General features: G+C 43.8%; 1 protein-coding gene across 1 annotated transcript in view; it reads right to left on the bottom strand.

Annotated features, from left to right (window-relative positions):
* LOC306693920 (guanine nucleotide-binding protein G(i) subunit alpha-2-like) overlaps positions 1-23053 on the bottom strand; it is a 47498-nt gene that overhangs the window by 12753 nt on the left and 11692 nt on the right. The window contains exon 2 of the mRNA XM_079156597.1: positions 995-1037. Within this exon, the coding sequence (XP_079012723.1) occupies positions 995-1037 (43 nt within the window). The remainder of the gene's footprint in view (positions 1-994; positions 1038-23053) is intronic.

The raw sequence follows: 23053 nt of genomic DNA, 5'->3' as shown, positions 1-23053 counted from the left end.
AATGTGCAAAGTGAACACTTTCAGAGCTTCCGGCTGATCTAACTGATGTGGACCACAGAGACGAGAACCCTCCCACTTATGGACTCATGCTTTCTGCTTTCCTCAGATCATCTGTCCAGTCTCACTCTGGATTTTCAGTTAAACAAAAACAACAAACACGTTACATGCCAATAATATAAAACGTGTGACAGGCCTCGACAATGCTCGAGTTTAACAACCAAGAGTTTTCAATCAAATTATTGGCCGTGGGGTTTCTAACCGGTCTACATTAGACCTTTCTCTTGTGCGATCGGAGCAAAAACGTGTCTTACGTCACACAGGCTGTATGTTGATGTATTTGATTAAAACCGAGTGTATCAAGTCAGACACTAGGATCCCACATTAGTCAAATTAAGCACAAATTTTAAGCAAAACATTGGTCAAAGAAAATGCTAATTAATTAGCGGTTCCATCTACTACTGTAATACGAATTTTGGGGGCCAAGTCTGTTTACAGGACAAGTCTGAAATCTCAGCCTAGTTCCTCATTAAGAGCTGGATACACAACAGCATCAAGTAACTTATCAAGTGGAACGCCACCTCTGGGGAAGTGCTCCACAAACTCAATACCCTCCACTTTTAAGAGGCTGTTTCCATTATGACAATTATTCTTTTATTCCTGTGTTTGCATTCAGGTTTTTCAGTATGCGCAAAATTAAAACATGGTTCATGGGAACATGGGAGCTGACGAAACATGGAAAGCACCAGAGATTCAAACCTAGGATATTATGATGTGAGGCGACATTTGTGCTGCGCACTTGCTTTAATATCTACAAATGAATGTGCTGCTATAATACTTCAGTGTAAGTTTATGCAGTAGATACTGATAATCAAATAAATGTTGGAAAACCATTTATATGTAATTATTCCAAATAGATTTAATTGTGCTGTGAAACCATATTTTAAATTTGTCAGAGATGATGGGAGGAAAAGCAAAACAAAGAGCAGTCACTCACTTCATCTGCTTCACAATGGTGCTCTTCCCCGACTCTCCAGCACCTGCAGAGAGAACAAAAACAGGCAAAAGGTTAAAAATACACTCCCGTTGGCTGAGAAATGTAAACAGGCAGCCAGCGAGGCCGCCTCACATCTGGACCCTTGTCTTGCTCCCCTCCCTTTACCTCCCAGTCTTGCCTGCAGCTCGCCAAGAGATCTCAGTTCTCATTTTCGTCCTGGACAGACCTCCTGCTCTCTCTCTTACTGTACGGCGATTCTGCTCAGTTCTATCTGCAGTCTGAATTCAAATGGTAATACGGAGCTCTCTCAACCTCGAAAAGGAGCAAAAACCAGCTGCCATCATACTCCCCTCTTCTTTTTACGCCGCTTTATTATTGTTACCATTTTGATGCAAACATCTTGCACTGACAGGATATGGGCTTTTCTTATCCACGGCTATGTTTATTCTAATAGCCTGAGGCCAGAGAGAGCGCATCTGCCACAAGGAATCTAACACTACACCCACACACACACACACACACACACACACACACACACCCAGGGGTGACTGTCAGTGCACTTTCCATTCGTACTCGCCTGGGGTCTTTCTGGGATGACCCTCAAAATACACTACTACGCAGCATGCGGCACGCACATGCAGACGAAGGCCTCTGGGTAGGAATGGGCAAAGATAGTTTCCATGGACAGCTGTCAGCTCAGACTCCTTCGTGGTATAAGAGCTCAGACTGGCTGATAAGAGCACAACGTGTGGTTGGCCTTGAAATAAAGACTGTTTCAACAAATATCCAACAGATTTCGACAGTCTAACGGTATGGCTGTGTATCAAGGCCGAACAAATGTGACCACAAATGTAACAAAACCCAAAAGGGTCTGGGTGGGTGATTTTACCTCCAGACACAATGTGACATTCTACATTTTACATCCACCTCATGCTTCTGAAGTGCCGACCATCCCCACCAAGCAGTTTGCAAATCGCACTGTCCATCTGCTGTACAGTCTGTGGGCGATATTGTTAAGCAGAAGGAAAAGTGAGAAAAGAAACGCTCTCTCCCTCTCTGGCTCACTGAATACCTTGAAATCAAAACTGTAAACAGATTCCCTAATGAAAGAAAAAGTGAAATAACCAAGATGCCGACTGATTCAGTGGAAATGAGCAGTGTGCATTCCATATAAATCCAGCTGTAGATGGAATACTTTGCTGTGAATAAATCACATGTGCCACTACAGACTAGCTTTGTTTGATTTAAGCTGGTTAAAACCACAATATTGGTTTCAAGCCAAAAGGCCATCAAAACAGTTGTCTCATAAAACTCCACACACTGAGGTTTAAGCACTAATATGGCAAACTAATCATTTTGCAATTCTGCACAACACAGCAAGACACACAAAACAGAGTTTGTTCCTGGAGCCTCTGTGGCTCAGAAGTAGATACGAGAGTCTGGAGATAAACTGCCAGAACATACATTCTAGACCTGTGATTTCATAAATCTGACTGACCAGGGCCGAACTAGCGGACATTTCTCTCATCTAACACACACACACACACACACACACACACACACGCACACGCACACGCACACGCACACACACTCCTGAGAGTAGTAAACATGCCCTTTGGAGTTTGTCCAGTGAACCTCAAGCTGCTAACAGTTAAGAGACGAGTGTTGAAGTTTGGTGCTTCTGCCGCTTTGGTTTGCAAATAGCTAGCAGCTCTCTTTATTGTATAATACAAATACACTTAAGCTCTTGGTAGACTTTGAATATTCTCAATTTTCAAACCTTCGCGTGTGGAATACGTCTGAAGTTCAAATGAAATAACTGTAAAGTACAGTCTGTTCCTCATTACACGTGTCAGTGACTTAAATGTGAGATGGACAACACTCTAAAAATGTAACTGACAGAACAATGGATCGGAGTATTGAGTGGGGTTTTATGTACACCCCAAGAAAGATGCATTGCTGCTACAGTAATCCTTGTTACGAGTACTTCAGCGAGCACAATGTACTGTACACATACATATGTGCAGAGGCCAGTGACATCTCTGCACTGCACTGTTACACTTTAATATTGCATTGTTGCTAGCTGGCGGTAAAAGGCTGCCAACAACTGTACGAGCGCTTGTACTTTAGATGGTTTGCAGAATTCCTACAGAACTGGACACACTTCTTTTCTACTCATCAATCCTTAACTGGATGAAACACACACATTTAGCTGCTGAGGAATCACAGAGGACGCTGTCACTGACGTGATACGAGTTCAATCCCTGTCAAGATTGGGCAATAAGCATGTTTGTTGCTGGTGGTTCTGTGGGGAGAACTCCGGGCCTGATGACAGTTGGACTCATCCCACTGATCCTGTCGCTATTACGCAACACTCTCTGATCTGTGGCTAATGTTGCATTAGCACCATCGCTCCCTTTGGACCGTGGAGGCTCAGGACTGCAGCTGCATGCAAACACAAAACACACACACACACACACACACACACACACACACACACACACACACACACACACACACACACACACACACACACACACACACACACACACACACACACACACACACACACACCATTTGCACATGCCCTATTGATACTAGTACGTTTCAAAGATTGTTTGGAAGAAATTGAATGACTCAGCGCTGAAGAAGCACGGCTTCTCTCTCCAGTAAGCTTTAAAACTGTTGGCCTTGGTGACTGAATAGTCATCATCAAGTCTCACACAGTGCCAAAGTAGAAGAAACCAAAAGGTAGACTTTGCTTGGCTTTCAGCTCGAACAGCGCACAAATAAAACACTTAACAACTAAACTTAAACTTGATCTGACCTAAAATATAACTCGACAGACCTGTAACCCATCCCTTCTAAAAATCAAACTGGACTGACACGAAGATGAAATGAGAAGCACATTGAGGCGTTGAACTAAACAGTTTTGACCAAGACGCAGAGGAATCAAGACTGTTTGTGCAGCGCAGGGGATGAAGAAACGTTGAGTCTGTAGGAAAATAAATAATGTCCACTGCCTAGCAACTGGGCAACATGTACGCCAGTTGTGGTCGTCTTTGGGTCATGGTAGAGAATGAGGAGAAAATACAGGCAGAGGGGGAAAAATAGAGAGCCAGTTCAGTCCTTAATTTCATTTGAATGAGACGAGTAAGCTTCTATATGTCTATCACAATTCCTTTACGCTCACTGATAAAATACAAAAGATGATGAAAATGGATAAAAAGGAGGACAAATGTTGGTGTGTGCATGCTTACATATCGTCTCTCTGCGTGTGCTTTGGGAAGAAGGGGGTAATAGCATGAAAATATGCATAACTAGGATAAATCAGCGGGGAATTTGTAAATCTCCCAGCAGGACAGCAGGAAATTGCCTGATTGCAGATGGGTTCCAATGTGACTGGCAGACAGGCAGTGCCAAACAGGGAGACGGGTACCAGGGGAGCCCACAGGATTAACGGGGTCCAGCTGCGGACTGTATTCACAGGTGGAGGTGTCATTAACAGAGACACAACCAGGTCACATGACAGTCCCGGTAAGAGGATGGTCCTTTATGGATGCATTCCATCGCCACATACAAACAGAAACGGTTTTAATCAAGTCCCAGGTGTTACAATAAGTACACCCGTTTCCTCTGTTTGGAGATGAGCAGGTACAGCAGCTGCTGGGAATGAAATACTATCATCATTATTACACCAGGGGGAATCTGTCAGCTCCCACTGTGCAAACAGGTGGCTTTGGAGAATCTTGTCCCGTTGTCTACAGATTCTACGTGAAGAATCTCTTTACAGAGATTCGGGGAAAAGTGATAATAAAGAGGTGTCACACAGCACTACCACCTGTCATCACCCACAGAGTAGAACGTCACTGATGTGGTCCAGCCTTCTACCTGTGCTTCATCAGACATAAAGCCTTGGTGATTGTAGGTCTTTAGGTGTCATATCCTCAAAAGTGAGCAATGGCCATCAGCCCGAAAAAGTGAAGCAAAAGCCACCTGAACATGTGCTGAGGGCCGGGGAACAGGGCCAGCAATTTCTGATTTACACTCATTTTTTTCTGTTTAACAGTGAAACCTAAGTCCAAATAAGGAATTTTGGTTTTCTTTTGCAGAAATATGATCTGAGAGAAGAACTGACAACGCTTTTATCGACTCCCACATTTGACTAGTGATGATACTCGTCGAGAGGAAGAAGTGTGCCAGCCAGCTCTTCTGTGAGAAAACCCTGGCACGCTCGCACCGTCTCTGGAGTTTCGTTATTCAGTGAAGCATGATGAAACTGACAAGTCCGGACATAAAGGGAGGAAAGAGTGAAGGGCACTGGTACGCCCACTGTTCTGTGTCAAGACTGAGGATAAACAGCTTAAAACTAATCAACTTATTTCTTCATCTTCCAGCAGTGCCTATGCGTTGCATCAGCATCACGCAGCGACAGCCTTATCAAGTTTAAAATGTTACCGGTTTCAAAAGGTCTACCTCCTATGGTACGTTGCTCCGAGTGAATAAATGTGCATGTGTTTGGAGCAAGTGTGAAGCATCCTGGTGATACTGGGAGCAGGACACAAAGGAAGCAGTGTGAACCCCTGCTAGCTGAGAACACAGCCCCGCTGTTGATGTTTAGGCCTGGACCGTTCAACGCAGCTCAACACAAGCTACTCACACAAGCTCCGCCTCCTATCAGTCAGCATGACAACTGCCTTCAACAGCCACAGCGAATCGTTTCATGGCCGCGAGCAAGAGAAAAGGCTTGAGGGTGACGCGACTAAAGAAGTTCAGTCTCACTGCTGATGAGAGGAACACGTGTTCAACTGTGACTCGCTTTCAGACAAACAGGAATAAAGACAGTCAGCCCCCAGATTCCCTCACAGCTTTAGAAAAAACAACAATATCAGGGGATGTATCTTTAAAGCCTCATTTCTGATATTTTGAATTTATAATGCTGCAGATACAATTAAAGAATGACAGTTGGTGTTTTGATTAGGGAAAGAGAAGTTGAATTCTATTGTGTATTACAAAAGACACATTTTAATCAGCTGAAGAAGATGCGCACACAATAGGAAAGTATTACGGTGCATTTTTCATTTAGCCTTTTTCTCTCTTCCTAGCTGACAGCAAGCGCTGAGTAACGGTTCGGCCTAATGAGTTACAATGGCCTTGAACACAGTGTGAGCACTGTGTTCACTACGATATAATAAAATCCAATTGAACCATTCTTCTGGAAGTCAATAGTACCACTTTGCACAAAACGGCATATAATATTGTAAGCACATTCTGTGGGAGTGGGTTGTTTGATACTCCTCCTCCAGTATGTTCACAAAGTCCACATTCAAATATGCTTTTGAGCTTTATAGACTGCATTTGTGTAACCAGAAAATGTACTGAAAAATTAATAATGCGTCGGCTCTGATGTGAGAAAAATGAATGCTGCATGCTTTAATGAGACACTTAGTTGACTGACTCTTCTGCTGCCACTGCGAGTGCAGAGAAAGTTCAGTAATAAACAAAGAGGACGTTGAATGCAACATTGGCTAGAGGCAGAGCACAAGGATACTTTCTTAAGTCCGGGCTCCTCCGTCCACCAGATCTATAATGGAATGTCCCCGTGGTCCTTCCTGTCCTCACTTCAGAGCAGATCTGCTGAATAAATCAATACCTGAACCCTCGGTGACAGGCTGACCCATGAATACCAAATCCGCACGCGCTTTTAAGCCCAACTCCGACGACATTAGAGGAAGACACTGGATGTCATGTGGTTTTCAAATCAATATACATTTGGGGAGACTGAACGCTGTTTAGCATATTTGAATGTGATTTCTCCTGCTTTTTTTAGCATGCTGTGTGGTGGCAGTGCAGAGAAGGGTCGCTTCATTGTTAGACATTGCCTCTCATGAAGTCGAGACTTTTCACAGTCTCCTCTCTCTCGCTCTCAGCACCCGGAGACACATCGAGACTCGAATAAACACAACGAGAGGCTTGAATTACAACAATCTCCCCGTCAATATACAGCACACTAAGCATACAGGGGGGAAAGTGATGAGGCAGCTAGTGTTAATGCCAAGATGAGCAAGTAAAGAGATGAAGAAAAGCAATGGCAATTCAAGGAAACCGAGGTAGAGAAGATGGGAACGCGGTTAAAGAGGACAATAAAAACGCTGAGTTGGCAAACTCCAGCCTGCAGCAGGATCCAGTGAGACACCACTACTCCCTGTACTAAACTTTCTGACACTCTCATCTCTTACGCAACAAAATAGCCTTCATCACTTATCCATCTCCCCATTAGTTACTCTCTCTTTATCCTATAATCTAATTAATATCAATTCCCATCATTTCTCAAACTCTCCCTCCCACTGTTCTCGGACGCCTACACACCAGCCGCGAGGCGGCCCGAGCGCCGCCTGTTCCTCTCTGCTGCGCGTCGAGAGAAATGTGCCAATCCAGACTCGAGACCAGAGGCCCTCTGAGAGACACATGTGCCACTTCCTATTCTCAGATCCAATCAAAGGAGGAAATGGAAGCAGCTTGTATAAATGCATGTACACTTAAGAACAGAAAATAAACACACACACAGAGACGGGCCGGGGGTATCGGTCTGTTTGAAAGACAGGGACGGAGAGATGCAGTCTCCTTCAACAGATGGCCACCATGCCTCGGGCTAGGAGCGAGCCTGGGCCGCGCGCCGACAACTGCTGCCAAAGAAGAGAGGGATGAGAAGCAAAGAAGACCAAATCTACTTCCTCTGTGCATATTGAGTGACACATTGTCTGCCACAGAAACTATCAAAAGATGAGTGATTAAATGTTTTAAGTGGTTAGAAGAAGGGCTGCAAGGACCAGTTTGGGAGAACTCGGACCTTCAACATGTTTTATCGAAAATCCCTCTCGCCCCGCCATCAGCAAGGCCCTGCTCATGTTCAAACTCGATCATCAAGTCAAGGCACTGTGTGGTAGTCCTCCTTTAGAGGTTATTAGTCACAAAAGAACCACTTCCTGAGCAATTAGATGGTGTAAAGATCAACCAATTCATATCAGAACATTAGGAGGGGAGAGAAGAGGAGAAGGAAAAAAGGAGACCGCCTTTAAATTTGTCAGAGACAACAACACATAAGAGGTCAATTTAGTGAGGAAAATCAATACAATTCAAGTATCTAGTCTGTGTGATTCATAGTGTATATCTGTATTGTTTTGGGATTGGATTGCAGAGCCATAGACGTGTTGTAGAGTCGTAAAGGTTAATGCCTGGCTACCAGCAATACACCTTGTTAACCTTGAAGGCAAGGATGCTGCACAGACATCCTCCTTCCATCAATACCAGACTGGAGCGCAGACGGTTGCTGAGAGAGGAAGCGCAAATATAAGAGGGGGTAGTAGCACTCGAGTATTGTGTTGAAATGTGTCTGGCAAAAGTGCAGCTGATAACAAAGCATGCATGTTCTGACATGCTACTCTGGAACAAGATGTCTGTCTCCTTATTCCCAGTGAGGGATGTGGAGAGACGATGAAGGAGTCAGCAGCTGGTTGTATGATAGACTGACAACTAGTAATCGTAGAGATTACTAACTTTCACCCGTCTGCGGGTGCTGCTGTATCTTTATGGCCCCTGACAGCTGATAAGGACCCAAATAACATGCAAAAGTTATCTCAATCTTATTTTTCTAGTCAAAGATCAGCCGTAATGGCAAACAATTCTTTAGCGAGATACGATTGTGACGAGAGTATCTTCAATAATGCAGCGTCATGTGCCGGCAGTTTTGATGGGTCAAAGAACCAGAGGAGACATTTCTTTACACAGCAAAAAAAAAACATTCTCAACTCCCCTGGAAACAGTGACTTCTTTAAAAAGTCTTTTCTACACATGCAGCACACAAAGAGAGACGTGTCAAGGTAATTAGGAAATGATATGTTTCCTTAATTGGATAGGTTGAAAGCTGGACGTAGAGCAGGTAATATATCTAAACCACCTGCTTTTCAAGGTCTACAGAGAGGGGAGGCCGGGGCCCGCTGAGACTGAAAAAAAAAAACAGAGGGAGGAGAAAGTCAGCGGGGGTCAAGAAAAGCAAAGACGTTGATGGGAGACTGAGATGAGCGGGACAGCAGACCATTAATCGTAGCAGACAGCAGAGAGGATCAACTGAGGAGAGTGAGAAGGTGAGGAGAGGAAGAGAGAGAGGTGGCCTTAAGAGACCCTGAGAGGACGCTATGGATGGAGGTCTCCCTCTGAGGGGGGCCAAAGTAACTGCCGGGTTTTTGGTCTGAGCTGCCGATGATTGAAACAACCTTGAAATCCAGCACACCAAAGAGTAGACAAGCGCATAAGAATCGACTGTAGAACCACTACGGAACAGGGACGCAATCGGGATCAATCGGGTACCAATCTGAGTCAGCTGACATTTATTACAAATGACTCAATCGTGCTCTTTAAATATGCTGATGATGAGAAAAAAAAAAATAGGTGAGGTCTCTTCCCCGCTCTCATCTATTTCTTGGCTTTGGCCCAAGTGTCTCCTCCTGCCTCATTTCATCAGCTCTGAATGCTAACAGTGAAACCTTTTCGACAGAGCTGTGAGCAGGAGCGGCTATCAGGCCGGCTGCAGCACTGGGAGCAGTAATCACAGCCCACCAGATGGAAGGAATTCATAATTGATGGCGATTTTCAAAACTGTTTGCAGGGATGAAGAAGAGTCGAGCAGAGGGGACGCTGGAAGTCTGCAGCCCAGTGGGCTTTTCGTAATGTGCCGTAACATCTGGAGCAGGCCTCCTCGGCCGTGGCCCACGGCGCTACTAGCAAATAAACACGCTCGTTTCCCTATAAAGGATGACCTACACTTCACAAAAAGTGGGATTCTATGATGACTAACATACTGTAGTAGTGATTTAAAAAAGTCCCAAAATGACTGAATAGCTTGCTAACCAATGGATTCAGCCAACTGCACTGCAGAACAATCTCAGCTGCTCGTTTGAACGAAGTGTTTTAAGCATTTTGAAATCAATGGAAACTGAAATCTATTTGCAAAGAGACACACACATACAGTATGTATTTTGCTCCCTCTATACACTTCCATAACACAGCTGTACTGCAACGGATTACTGTGTATACCTTTCATTTATATCAGTAAATAGATCTGTGCCAATTAGTTATTCAAGTCAATTCCACATTTCACAGAATTACTCAGAAAATAAAAAGGCCTACAAAACACGCACGTGTCGCAAATCAAGACACCGAGATCATTTTATCTGCTGAGGCATGCGTGTCTTTGTCTCCAGCATCCTCTCTCCATTTTCACGCCTATAATTTGATCAGAGCTTATACATCTCGCAGGCATCACACGTATTGAAAGATGATCCCTCTGCATACAAAAACACACATGGGCACACACAAACACACGCACCAGCTACAGGCACATTATCCTTCATCTGAAGCAGCACTTTGGTCTACAGTCAGGGTCAGGCACTGACTTTATACATCATGCAGATGTTCGATCTGCTGCAATGAACAGAAAACACTCAAACACGTCTTTAAAAGGATAAAGCAGCATCCAAATACAGCTCTGCCTGCTACTAAACATAATGATAATTGATATTATTGCATCACATTCCTCCTCCATTTCCGTCTCTCTGCATGTTTGTTCTGTGCTTTGCGTATCTAGATTTAACTCTATTGGAATATTAAAGCTTGGTGTTAATCTCGGATTACAACAACACTTGGTGGTGTTCTTAAATCGTTTTTTCTAGTATACAGGCAAAATGTGTCCCTTTGCATATCTCCCTCCCAAACAATTGAGAAATATCAAATACCTCAAAGTAATCCGTAACTGCAAGCTCCCCCCATCACACGTGTGTCAACAGATTACATGGGGGCGGGGGGGGGGCCTTCTAATTTTGCCTCGCACTGCAGTTTTGTGTCACCCAGAAAGCCACTCCACACTCCCACTACACTCGCAGGAGGAGCCACTTCACACTATCGTCACTTGAGCCTCAGTCTCACTTCCAGCAGCAAAACAAAGCCTGGAGCTTAGCGCCTCTCTCTCTCTCTCTATCTGTCACAACAGCTGCATCCTCCCAATAATGAGGCTGAACCACTGGAAGGAGTGCTAGTATACTCTGCAGTTGATGAAAAACACTTCAGAACATGGATTTGTTCAACTGATCCTTCAAATAGGCAAATTAAAAGTAGGAAAGGTGGTCCCGAGCTCACTGGAGGCATCTGCTGCATCACTGGATGCGGGCCACTGGATACAGTGTGAGCTGCTGATGCATTATACATGCATCCATTAGCAGCCTCCCTCCTGCACTAACCTTTGTGCTCTCGCACACACACACACACACACACACACGTACGGGCACACAGACAGAAGAATGGAGGAAAAAAGGTTCAATGAATTATGGATCGGTGCATCAAAATATAAGCAATGAGATGTGGAACAGCCATGGTATAAACATGCTCAGTAACAGACAGTGAGGCAACAGTTACATAAGCTTCTTGGATACACTCTAACATATTCATGGTGAAATCCTGGAGGTAAATCAGAGAGTCTATTAACTTCATTAGGCTAAATGACAGACAAAAAAAAAATCATCTTAAGCTATTTTGGGTAATCAAATATGTATTTTGAAAAGAGGCATTCATTTGGCTTTTCATTTAGGGCAGTAAACCTTTTGAAAATAACCTTAAACCTGCAAGTTATCACACGTAACCAGAAGTTTAAGGTTTATGCACCTTTGGTCCGCGAAGTCACCGGCCTCCCGATCTTGTCTGGGATGATTAGTCGGGACTGAAAGGCCATCGATCAAAGAGCAGACGAGGCGACCGAGGCTGCCCGAGACGACCGGCCTTCTCCCCCGCTCTGAAACTCAGAGGCTCCCGCGGCCTTGAAGCCCGCCGACATGAAAGGAGCGACCAGACCTACGCACCTGACGTGACCGGAGCAAAAGCGTCCTCGCTCAGCATTTCAATTCAACTTTAAAATGAGACACCGTGAATCCAATTTGAACTTTCAGATGAAACCCGTTCTCTTTTAAGTTGAACTTTAAAGCTAAATAATAAATGCAGCAATTTAGCAAACATTTAAAAGTTTTAGCATTGAAGAAGTAGACATTACATGACCGTTTGAGAAATTCTTTTTAACAGCTGGTTAGGAAGAGGAAAACTTCCACTGCTGTGCTGCATGATGCTCATGATATCGAGATGACACCACGTCATCTATGAAGCAATCTCTCTCCGTGTGTCTTTCCTGCTTTTGGGACATTTACAACAAGATTGGGAAAAAGAGTTTTGCTCATAAAGCAAACTGTACCGTGTATGTTATAATTATCTACATGAAACGATGAATGGTAGCGGAAGAATATGTGTGCCGTAAGAGGCCGCAATTACCCAGGGGAAATAAGACAGGAAGTTTATTCCAATTCTGCGCTGCTATAGCAACCTAGAAAAAAAGCACAGGAAATGAAAAGCGTTGAAAAGGGAGGTTTCTCAACGGTTCACACGTTTTCCTCAGAGCACACAAGATGAAACTTGCTTTGAATGAAATGATTCAAATCGATTTGTCACTTTATGAAGGCATTCAGCAAGTTAATAGTCTCAACTTTCACACTGAGCTCATGTTACATTTGCAAGTTATGAGTAGCTGGTGAACAACAAACTCTTCAATTCTGGTTCTTATACAGTGCCTCTCTTCCGTGTGCTGTTATATGTTGATATTCAAGGTTTTGACTAAAGAGGCTCACCGACAGGTAAAACAATATATTGACGAGAGATGCAACGACACCGATACTGATATTGGTCCGATACCGAAGCAAATATATGTACATTATTGTAGTAAAGAGCAATTCAGTACACAGCGGCCTCCTGTTCCAGCCAGTGGAGGAGATGTCTGCAAGCACATGGAGATGCTGTACTACAACAAAAAGCTATCCCTGTACTGGTGTCAGTTGATCTCAGATGATGAGACTCACTGTGCAGGCGTCATAGAGAAACCCTCAGTCCTTTATTCTCATTTCAAGAAGCTGTGTTGATGAAACAACATTTGTGAAACAGAAATGTAATTAATAAGACCTGAGTGATGAGGTAAATGAGACCATACGTCATTAGCAGACTTCCTGTAAAAAATAGCTTCCTGTACCGGACTGAATAATTCCTCAAATTAATGCTCAAGTTTGCATATAACACCATCGTGGTTCTGGCCTGGTCTGTGCTGTGTGCACTGGAAATAAACATGCATGTGAGGCAACGCATGACTCCATGAAATACAAGACAAAACAGCATTTTAAAAACTCTAGGGGCATAACCCTGCGCCTAGACTTTATACTTTCTTTTCCACATTTTAATGACTGACCCACAATTGATCCTTCGCTAAGTCCTGCCCTAAGTCCGGCCAATCACAGTGTAGCATTGAGCAGCTCCGTCCAGGGTCATGCAATTGTGTCAACAACAAAAAAAAGAGCTGGTTTTATACATTTTGCCCTAGTCATGGTGAAAAGTTGGGCCTGGGGCACATGTAATAGTGAATCTGGTTGGAAGGAGACTTCTAAAACGTTTCTACGTAAAAACCTGAGGAGCTAACATTAGCAGAGTTACCTCAGCATGAACCCTTCTGTCAGCTTCTCTCTGAAATCGCTTTCTTGTTTTTGTGATATTTACTGAGGGACCGCGGTTGGTGAGAGTGTGGCCTCCACGGTAGCTCTGACAGCTTGACGGAGTAGCAGAGGGGGGCGGGGCTTAGCGAAGGGTCAAGTACCTGTGTACTCTTCTCAACACACATTGTGCTACGACTGTAAGCCCGTTTCCTCTGCATCTACGACTCTGATCATGTTGTTTATCACTGCAGATAAGAGAAACGTCTGTCACTGCTTTTCCCCCCCAAAATGTGTGTTGAATCCATGCTGGTATCCCTGGTATCCCTTTACTTGCATGAGACAGCCTGCGGGACTGTGGTTTTGCACTTTAAGCAATAAACCTAATACATCAGCAGAGAAAAAGCTATTATGTACCAATCCACACTTCACTGAACCCTTTCCCACCATTATGCTATAGTATAGGCCACCGTACACATGAGGGGAGGCATGCAGGAGATGATTGAGAGGGGAAAAGATCAGAAAGTAAGCAGTTGTTTACCTCTAACTATTTTGGTAAGTCTCAACACTACAGACCTCTGAGATTCAGGACAGGTCACTTGTGTTAATGTTTTAATGTAATGTGTTTATGGTAGCCGTGTGGTGCAAGCACTGACAGAAGCTGCCGTTCAGAATCCGTTCAGACACATTTAGCTGAAACGCAGCCACAAACTAATTACTTTTTGACATTTCGACAACAGTTATGTAACCCAGAGAGAGTAAGCAAATGTCACCAGAACACTAGTGTGACATTTAATATACAATATATTGAAATCCTTCCATAAGGATTACTCACTACCACTGCTGGTTTCAGGAAACCTAACCTTATAATATTTATTTTCAAATCAGAGTTCTTTTAGCAAAGTTTACTTCTGATGAGTGTGGACTGAGCCGTGACTACAGACACCAGCATCACTCTTAGTGGAAGAGAAGATTCCACATCGTGTCGTGAAAGATCAAACATACTTAAGTTATCTCTGTGTACGGTTGCTGTGTGTGCGATTGTCCTGCCTGTGTGTGAGCGAGGACTTCCCAGGAATACGGAGCACCGCTCCTCTCACAGAGAGCTCTTTGTGTGCGCACGTTGCCCCTGAACTGGCACGTCTGCCCAAAGCCTCATTGCAGCTTTGTTTGGCTCGCTCTCCTTTTGTTTATTCCACTTCCTTTCAGGTTTCCTCTCTCTGCAGCTGACCAGAGCGACGGCCCCGCACTCTCCGAAGAGACTCAGTGAGAGACAGACAGGCACCAGACAAACAGACAAGTGCTCTGTGGAGTGAATCCGGTTAAGAATGGGGCAGAGAAACAAAAAGCTCTCCTAACACTACTTTTATTGTTGTCACTTTGTCTGTTACAAACTTCATAGCAGATAAGAATGATGGCCAAAACTATGCAAATGTCGGAAATTTCCCTTTAAAAACAGCCACCAATGCGAGCGCACACAGTCACCTTCATTGCCGTCGGTGACATCCTCTCCCCAGTCGGCCGTAGAGCCAAAACACACTTGTTTGCTTTCAAAACACACTCTGCTCCAGTGATAATCGCCATAGAAACCGGAGAGCTGGAACCCGAAGCTATCGGGACCTTTTTTCCACACTTTAAACATTAGAGTTCACTGAAGCCAACACGCCAACAAGACGTCAAACACGGGGTCAGAGATGATCCACACAAAGCAGATTAATTCATGACCACCGTCACAACGCAGCCTGGCTTCACCCGGGAGACAAAGGAAAGGTGGAGATAAGGAAGGAGTGTTTTCATACCTGAATTTATCCAGAGTCACACTGGAAGCAGCCCAGTACAACCACAGTCTGATCTAAAAGGCCCGAGTAGAACCATTAACCAGTAGAAAAGTTAGGGCGCAGTGCTAACAGTATGTAAGAGTTGTGTCACCATTTCAGTTTACGTTACTTTTATATTGTGATTTACATTTACAATTTCACTGTCCTTCGTCCTTCACGAGGACAAAAAAACGACGGTGGCTCACTGCTTAAGGGGAAGTTGGCGTCGAAGGAAAAACAAGAAATAGAAAAAGGAAGTCTTTTCAAGGACCCTCCTCTTTCTAGCAGCGTCTACAGGAAGTCAGAGCAAACTGAGGTCAAGCCGAGGGACGAAGACACGGCGCTTCAGGGGTTAAATTAAATCTCCCGGTAAACATTCGTCATTCATGAGCAAAGTCTTATCATGGACCAAACCAAACAAACAGAAATCGAACAATTCAAAAAGAATGTGGTTACCCGAACGCTCTGTGAAACACTAACTTCCTGTCTACGAGAGGAGCGTCAGAACAGTGCGAGAGATAATCCGGCTTGAAGAGAGACATCGGAAGTACTGCAGGGTTCTAGAGTGTGTGGGCTGAACTTGTGGTGGGCAATGAGTGCAGGTCTGGAAAAGATCGGGGGCCTTGTCACACTTTGTGTAGGACACACACCCAAATAAATAAATGTATGTAAATATATTAAGTCATACTAAATGTTTGATATAATACACCATATATGTGACTACACTCCTACGGCTTTAGACCACGTCGCTGTCGGAAGTATCAGCTTCTTGAGGCGACATAAGCTGAATACACATTTAAGTCGCACTGTTTTCACATTTCTTTGCCGACAGCTTATCCCAAACTCATAAATAAAAAAAAGTCAGTCCCATTATCGTTATCTGGATCTTGTTTTCATTCTGACAATGAAGCAAAAATAAAATGTTGCCGGCAGAAAAAGCAAGAGTTTCGAGCTGAGGTCCTTTTGCCGACTTCCAAATAGTTATCACATCCTATGAGTGGCGCTTTAAGGCAGGAACCGGGGTGGCCTAACTAACGGCTCTCTGCTGGTTCAAGAGGAGAGGAAGGATAAATGATCGATCATTTTCATGGCAACTGCACTGAGAAGTAAGACTATGTGTGCATTGCATAGTTGCAAACAAACAAGTAGTGGCACAAAGATGCGTTTCTTCTCCTCTCTCTCTCTCTGCTGGAATCCAACAGCAGATATAAAGGAAGAGGAAGGTGATATTTTCTCCTCTCTTTGCCAAACCAGTCCATCTTCCAACCCCTCTTTTCTTTTCAGTATTATCGAGATGGGGCTATTTCATTTTTTTGTTGATGCAGTGGTTTGTCTGGCTCTGTTGTGCCACATGTTCTGTTACGTCAGGCTGTATACTAACAAAAGGAAAGAAATCACAGCAGTTTTCTCTCTTAGGATGGACTGAGAAGTCTTTTTGCCTCCAGGGTTAAATGTAGACTATCAACATAATGCCCCTACATTTTAGAGGCATTGTAGGCTAATTGCCCACAATTTATGCAAGGTTATAGTAATTATGCTTTTAAAGAACGGGGCTGTTCCTCTGAATAGTCAATATTTGTTCACTTCACAGTGTCATTGTAAGAGATTCATCGGTCAGGATATAGCTGCTATACATCGGAGTAACCACAGAGAACGATTTACAATGAGCAGAACAACGCGGCGCTGTGAGAGCACCCCCGGACACAATGACAGCCTCGCTGAATGGTGTAATAAAGCAAAGTTTAGTGTAAAAAGGTTTGTGTAACGGTCCACAAGGTCAGTCGTTTACGAGCAGGGAAAGCACTCGCAGCAGTACATCAGTTTGACAACGATATATATATTTCTGGTGAAGAGAATTTTTAAAAAGGCAGCCATCCTGCTCAGATTCATGATATAAAAGTTTCCTGATGAATAAATGATACCTCACAGGTCACGGTTGAGGTGTCACCGGTGTGGGTTTTTTTCCCCCTTCACTTTAACCCTTTACGTCGTGTGCTTTCAGTGCTTTCTACAGATAATTAGAAGGTAACATGCCACAAGCATCACATGAGGAAACACCATGCGTGTTTGCCCACCGGCCAATCACATTCTCAAAAAGGGAAACGAGACAAAGACGAGTACAGCCGGACATCACACCAGTCTGTAACAGCTCGTCTCTGGGTGCGTCTCTAGATGGTGGGTGGCGTCTTCACGCTAGTGGTGTCTTTCATATAATATAGTACTACAGTCCATATAGTCGGTGCAGTGCTGGTGTTCATGCAGGCAGGTATAATCTAAATAAATATGATATAGATGTGAAAAGTTGCACAACAGTATGAAGGGTGTTAGTCCGGTACACTCCCCTCTGCACTAATGACTTGTGTGTCTGTACGTGTGAATACAAAACAAAAAAGGGAGCAACGGAACACAATACTGATGTCAGCATAAACAGCGTCGACCCAGACAGCTGAGTCATGCATCTCTTGGCTCCTTTAATTCCTCTCTCCTTTCATGTGAAAGGTCACGGTTTGATCCTCAGACGAATGTCGAGGTCCTATCTTCCCTCGTACCGCGTTACGAATTAGCTCTTTTCAATCGCACAGTAACCTTCAGGAGCCGACATGAACACAGGTATAGGGATCAGGGGCCAATGCGTTTACAAGTTAAGAATCCGCTCTGAGGAGGAAAAAAAAAAAAGACTACAGTGTCATTTGCTGACAGTAATACAAAAAACTGAAAAGTAGTCTAATTAATGTAAACGTTTGAAATCAGAGGGAAGAGTGAGGCATGAATGGATTGTTTATTTTGGCTTTTGGCAGCAGCAGCTCAGAGCAATAACTCACGGTGCGTCTGTGGTCTGACCCGGCTCACTTCCTGCCTCACAGGAAACACGCTGCATCGCCCCAGCCCTGCCTTTCCTGTTCCCTCCGCCTGTACTCGTACACTCACACAATGTGCCTAAGTTGATGACCGTTTCTTCCTCTCTTTAAGGTAACACCAATCAACTCACTCACGCAGGTAACTATCACGTGAACATAACCCTAAACTGGATCATTGTATCCTGCAGGGTATATGTGGTATCTGAGAAATGAACGTTAAAACTCTAAACATTGAAACTGTAGACGTTACAGCTCATAGATCCGCCTTCTGCTTTCCCAGACTGCAAACCCCGAACTACGTCGTCTTTGCTCCTCCTGAACCACAACATGAGACTCATCGAGCCAATGGAAACACAGAGAGTAGAAAACATCAGGATTACACATGTGCATGGGCTGAACTGGGCTGTAATTTAGAAGTGACATTGTTAACAAAGACGAGAAAAGCTGTATTTAGGGTCCCTTAGACCAGAGAGAGCAGGGAGGCCCTCCCCCCACACTGCTCCACAGCCTTTAATCAAACCTGAGCAGAGAGTCAGTTTTCACCACAGGCCATAGAAATGGCTAAAGATTTGATCTATGTGATTCTAAGAAAACTGAGCCATGCGGAACCAAACCTTCTTGAATCTGATCGGATATTTCTTTGCATGTTGTCACAGAGAGTCGCAGGCCTGACTGTGTTGCAGTGGGTGTATTTTTTGGGGTTTTTTTGCAGGCAAAAAGAGAACAACAGGAAATCCACCATGCTGCAACTGGAAGCTTTTGTGGGCAGGTGTGAGTCAACGCATGGCCTTCTGCATTTGTCTCAGTCTGCTTTTAAGGGCAGAGAGGAGTGATCAATACACAGATACAAAGAAAGGCTCTGAGTCACGGCCTATACTCGGAACGTTAGACTGACAAATTCAAAAAACTATCAACACTACTTTAAAAGTATTTACTGTTGAAAATACTCAGCTTCCAGGCCTTCAACCAAACTCAAATCAATATCACAATAGGCTATTTCGGATATGCAGCCTATGGTATTACATCTTTGCACACGCACTGCAATTAAAGTGGCATGGAAGCATAACAAGCTGTGCTGCTGCCCTGTTCTTTAAACTCATCAGTACAGCTGTCAGCTCTCTTCAACCTAACTGGCACAGCTCAGCCACCGACTGACAGCAATCCAACACTCCGACACTTTGTTATCATCTCTGCTCTCCCCTCAGCCTCCTTCCTTCTCACTGCCGTCCATAATTCCTTTGATATCTTTTCATGTTCAGTTGGAAGACACCTAAATCTGTGACTTCCCTTATCTTTTTTATTTTTTTGTGCGTTTGTTTTTTGTTTGTTCAACACACTGCAGCCCATTTGTCCTTTCCTCCACATTTACATGACGGGATCCTCTGTCTCCTGAGGCTGCCAAGAAGAAGGATTCAGGTCTCATAGCTGAGCCACTCCAGAGCCGACCGCCATCTCTCAGTCACAATCACACCAACTGGCTGACAGCTCTGCAAACTGCACCAGCGTGTTGTAATCTCACAAGAAAATAAACAACCCATCAATGAAGATATTTTCATAACGTGCTGCCCACCATAATCCACTGCAACTTGTGTTTGTACCACACATTGCTATAGTGCAGACAGATCCAAGGCTAAAACATTCCAATCAAAAGGAGAATAAGCAAGACAAAGGTTTGGGACTATTCATAATCTATTTGCCATGGTAGGAATCTACAACCAAGTCCAAGATGTACAGTACCACTACCAGTGATTCAACCCTAACTGATAAGAATTCTGCTTATGGGTGTAATCAAAACGCGCTATTGTCTTAATCTGATTGCTCTGTATTTGTGTGCATGCATGTAAACATTGTCAGGTTATAGCTGGAAATATTGTATTCATTTTTCCTCTATGATTGCACTTGAAACTGTTATCTTTATTTTGCACTTAATACTCTGTATTTAATTCACCATTTGCTCTCATTTTACTGTGTAAATGACAGAAAAGCTGTGGACTGATTGTGGTGCCCATTTGAACACATACCTGTTCTTTTTATAAACACATCAGCAGCTTCTCTCGTCATGCACATTTTTTTTTATTGCTTCCTGCACAGTTCAAACACCACACACACACACACACACACACACACACACACATATTGATCCCAGAAAGGAAATGGCGAGAAAACAACATGAAAGTTTACCCTTATTCCAACAAGTCACGTCTGAATTCAAATATACACCAGACTGTTTCTGAGTCACAGCTTTGTGGCTACACTCCAGCTGAGCTCCAGCTCATGTCTGATCATTCTTGGTTTAACAGGAATAGTTAACAGTGACCCCCGGCCCCACCCTCTCTCTCTGTTCTCCTCCTCAGTATTCCCCGGCTAAAAGGAGCCTCAGTGTGGGAGCGCACCAAACTGAGGCCCCAAAGAAAAACCACATAATTACAAATCACAATAAAGCCCTCAGTGATGTGTCCCTGCCAGAGGCTCAGCTGCACCCTGCTCTGCTCCAGCTCCGGGCTTCTTACACGGCCCCCTTCCTTTCACTACTCTCTTTCAGTGTGCTAACCCATGCCCTCCTTCCCTACCTCACCCGTCTCTCTTTCTCTCGTCCCTGCTGTAAATCCCCCCCCCCCCCGCAGTGCAAACTGGTTGTTTAGATCATTTGAGGAGAGCTGCACTGTTGAGCAGCATGAAGTAGAATTTGCTGGAGAGAAAATCTGCAATAACTGATTTTTTCAATTACAATAACTCCACCACAGTCACACAAACTCATACAAAAAAATAAGCTGTCATATTAATGTACTGTACCAGCAACACCAACAGGGGGACGGGTATACTTTCTGAGTGAGCGCTGAACACAAATGTGCTTTTATTAGGATTCGTGCCAGAGCAATACAAATCTAATACAGAGCTAAGCTTCCAACTCTCAACAAATAAAACTAAGCTAATCGCTAAGCCGCATTCAAGTGTAAGGGGCAAACATCTCCAGTGAGTTAAGCGGTAATTATGGTTCTATTATTCCATGGTGGGGGTCTGACAGTGAGGTCACCTTAAGAGACAGTCACTTGATTAAAACGGCCATGCGTGTTACTGTGAGAAGAAGGCAAGGGCAGAGGAGTCATTGTTCAAAATGATTAAGTGTGACTGACCTCAGCTTTGTAGACTTGGCTCACAGACATATCAATAAGGGAAACTACACAAGTAAATATAATAAACAGACCGTAACTTAATGATTAACATGTTGAGTTTCTTTCTGAAAATGGTGCACATTTGGTGTTGGACTCAACTGAATGTGATAGCATCTAACTTAGTCCCCAGAGCGGCAGTGGAAAAAAACCCAATGACGTATGTAACTTTGGTACTATAGGGTCGGGCGATAGGACGAATACATCTTGGCCAATTTTTGTATTGCTAATTTAATGGTCTGCCTCCAAAGAACGAGTGAGAGCCACTGCTCAGCTGGCGAGGGCGACACACACCTGCGCAAATATATCGGTTGACTGTGGTCAGATATATGGTTTTAACAGATCACCCAACCCTATAAAAGGTAGCAATCAGCAGGAAAAATACTGTCATGTTTCTAAAATGTTTTGAACTCACATAGACAAGACAGATTGAACCATCATTTAAGTGAAATCTTTCTTTCTCCTGTATCCTGTCACTGCCCCGTATCCTTATCGAGCCACTCTCCAACTACTGTAGCTACAAGCCTCATGCCAGAGGTTCAACGGTCAAACGTGGAAATAAAGGGTCATAAAAAGAGAACGGGTTATCATGATTTTTATGATCATATGCGTCGGGCCATATCTAGCTTCAGAGTTATCTTGACTAGTCAGCCAATGTGATTGTTTATGTTTGAAGCCGGGAGAAGTGTGTTCTTCGGTACTTATTTTCTCTCTCTTGCTCTTTCCTCTGCACCACCGGGCACACACTCACCGATACCTCCCTGGCTGTAGTTGCGTTCCTTTTGTCAGAGTGTCCTTTTAATGATTACACCGACACACGCGTCATTTGAACCAAAATGAACTCCCCCGTGTGTGGGAAGGGATTCTTAATAATGTGGATGAGACCATCTTATGCTCCACTTATTAGTTTTCCTAACCTCCGGCTCTCTAACATTAAAAAAAAAACTGCACTAGGAATGGAAGGCACACACAGCTCCTGGCGCTATTGGCACAGTTGTTGCAATTGAGTTATTTAAGAGGAAAGTGCTCGACCGGAGGAACATCCAGAGTCCACATTAAAATGGAATAGAAGGAATGATGTCAAAGTGAGGATTGAGGAAAAGTTAATCATTTTAAAAAGGGATTTACAGCCCAAAGCGAAATCTAATCTTTATGATGGAATTCTTAACCTCGTAAGAAAATAGTACAAGTGACTTGCGGCATGTTAGTATATCATACGTGAGGGAATAAAACCTTGTTTCTACTGGCATGTTAACACATGTCAACATGTTGGTGAGATCCTTTCATAGAAACCAGCCTGTTTGAAAGGAACCAGTAACATTTGTTTCCTGGGAATTTTCCCTCATTTATGTTGTCTTTTACCTCCGAGTCATTAGTTTGCAGCTGAACATTGAACAGAACAACAAAAAACACAGACTAGTCAGGGTGAAGTTATTTTCACTTTCAGTGCAATAAGGTTCTTTCCCTCCCCGATAATAATCACACATACAAACATATGCAGTATAGTTCACAATACGGGCCTGCACACACACTTCTGTGACCATAAAACAGCTGAAACACGAGCTGTGAGTCTGTTTTCATTGAGACTCTCACACACACACACACACACACTCACATACACACACACAGCAGTAGCAGCAAAGTAAAA

This window comes from Pholis gunnellus, assembly GCF_910591455.1.
Source record: "Pholis gunnellus genome assembly, chromosome: 3".
In the NCBI taxonomy this organism is placed as follows: Eukaryota; Metazoa; Chordata; class Actinopteri; order Perciformes; family Pholidae; genus Pholis; species Pholis gunnellus.
Note: the sequence above shows the minus strand (reverse complement) of the source record. Positions and strands in the feature narration are given on the sequence as shown.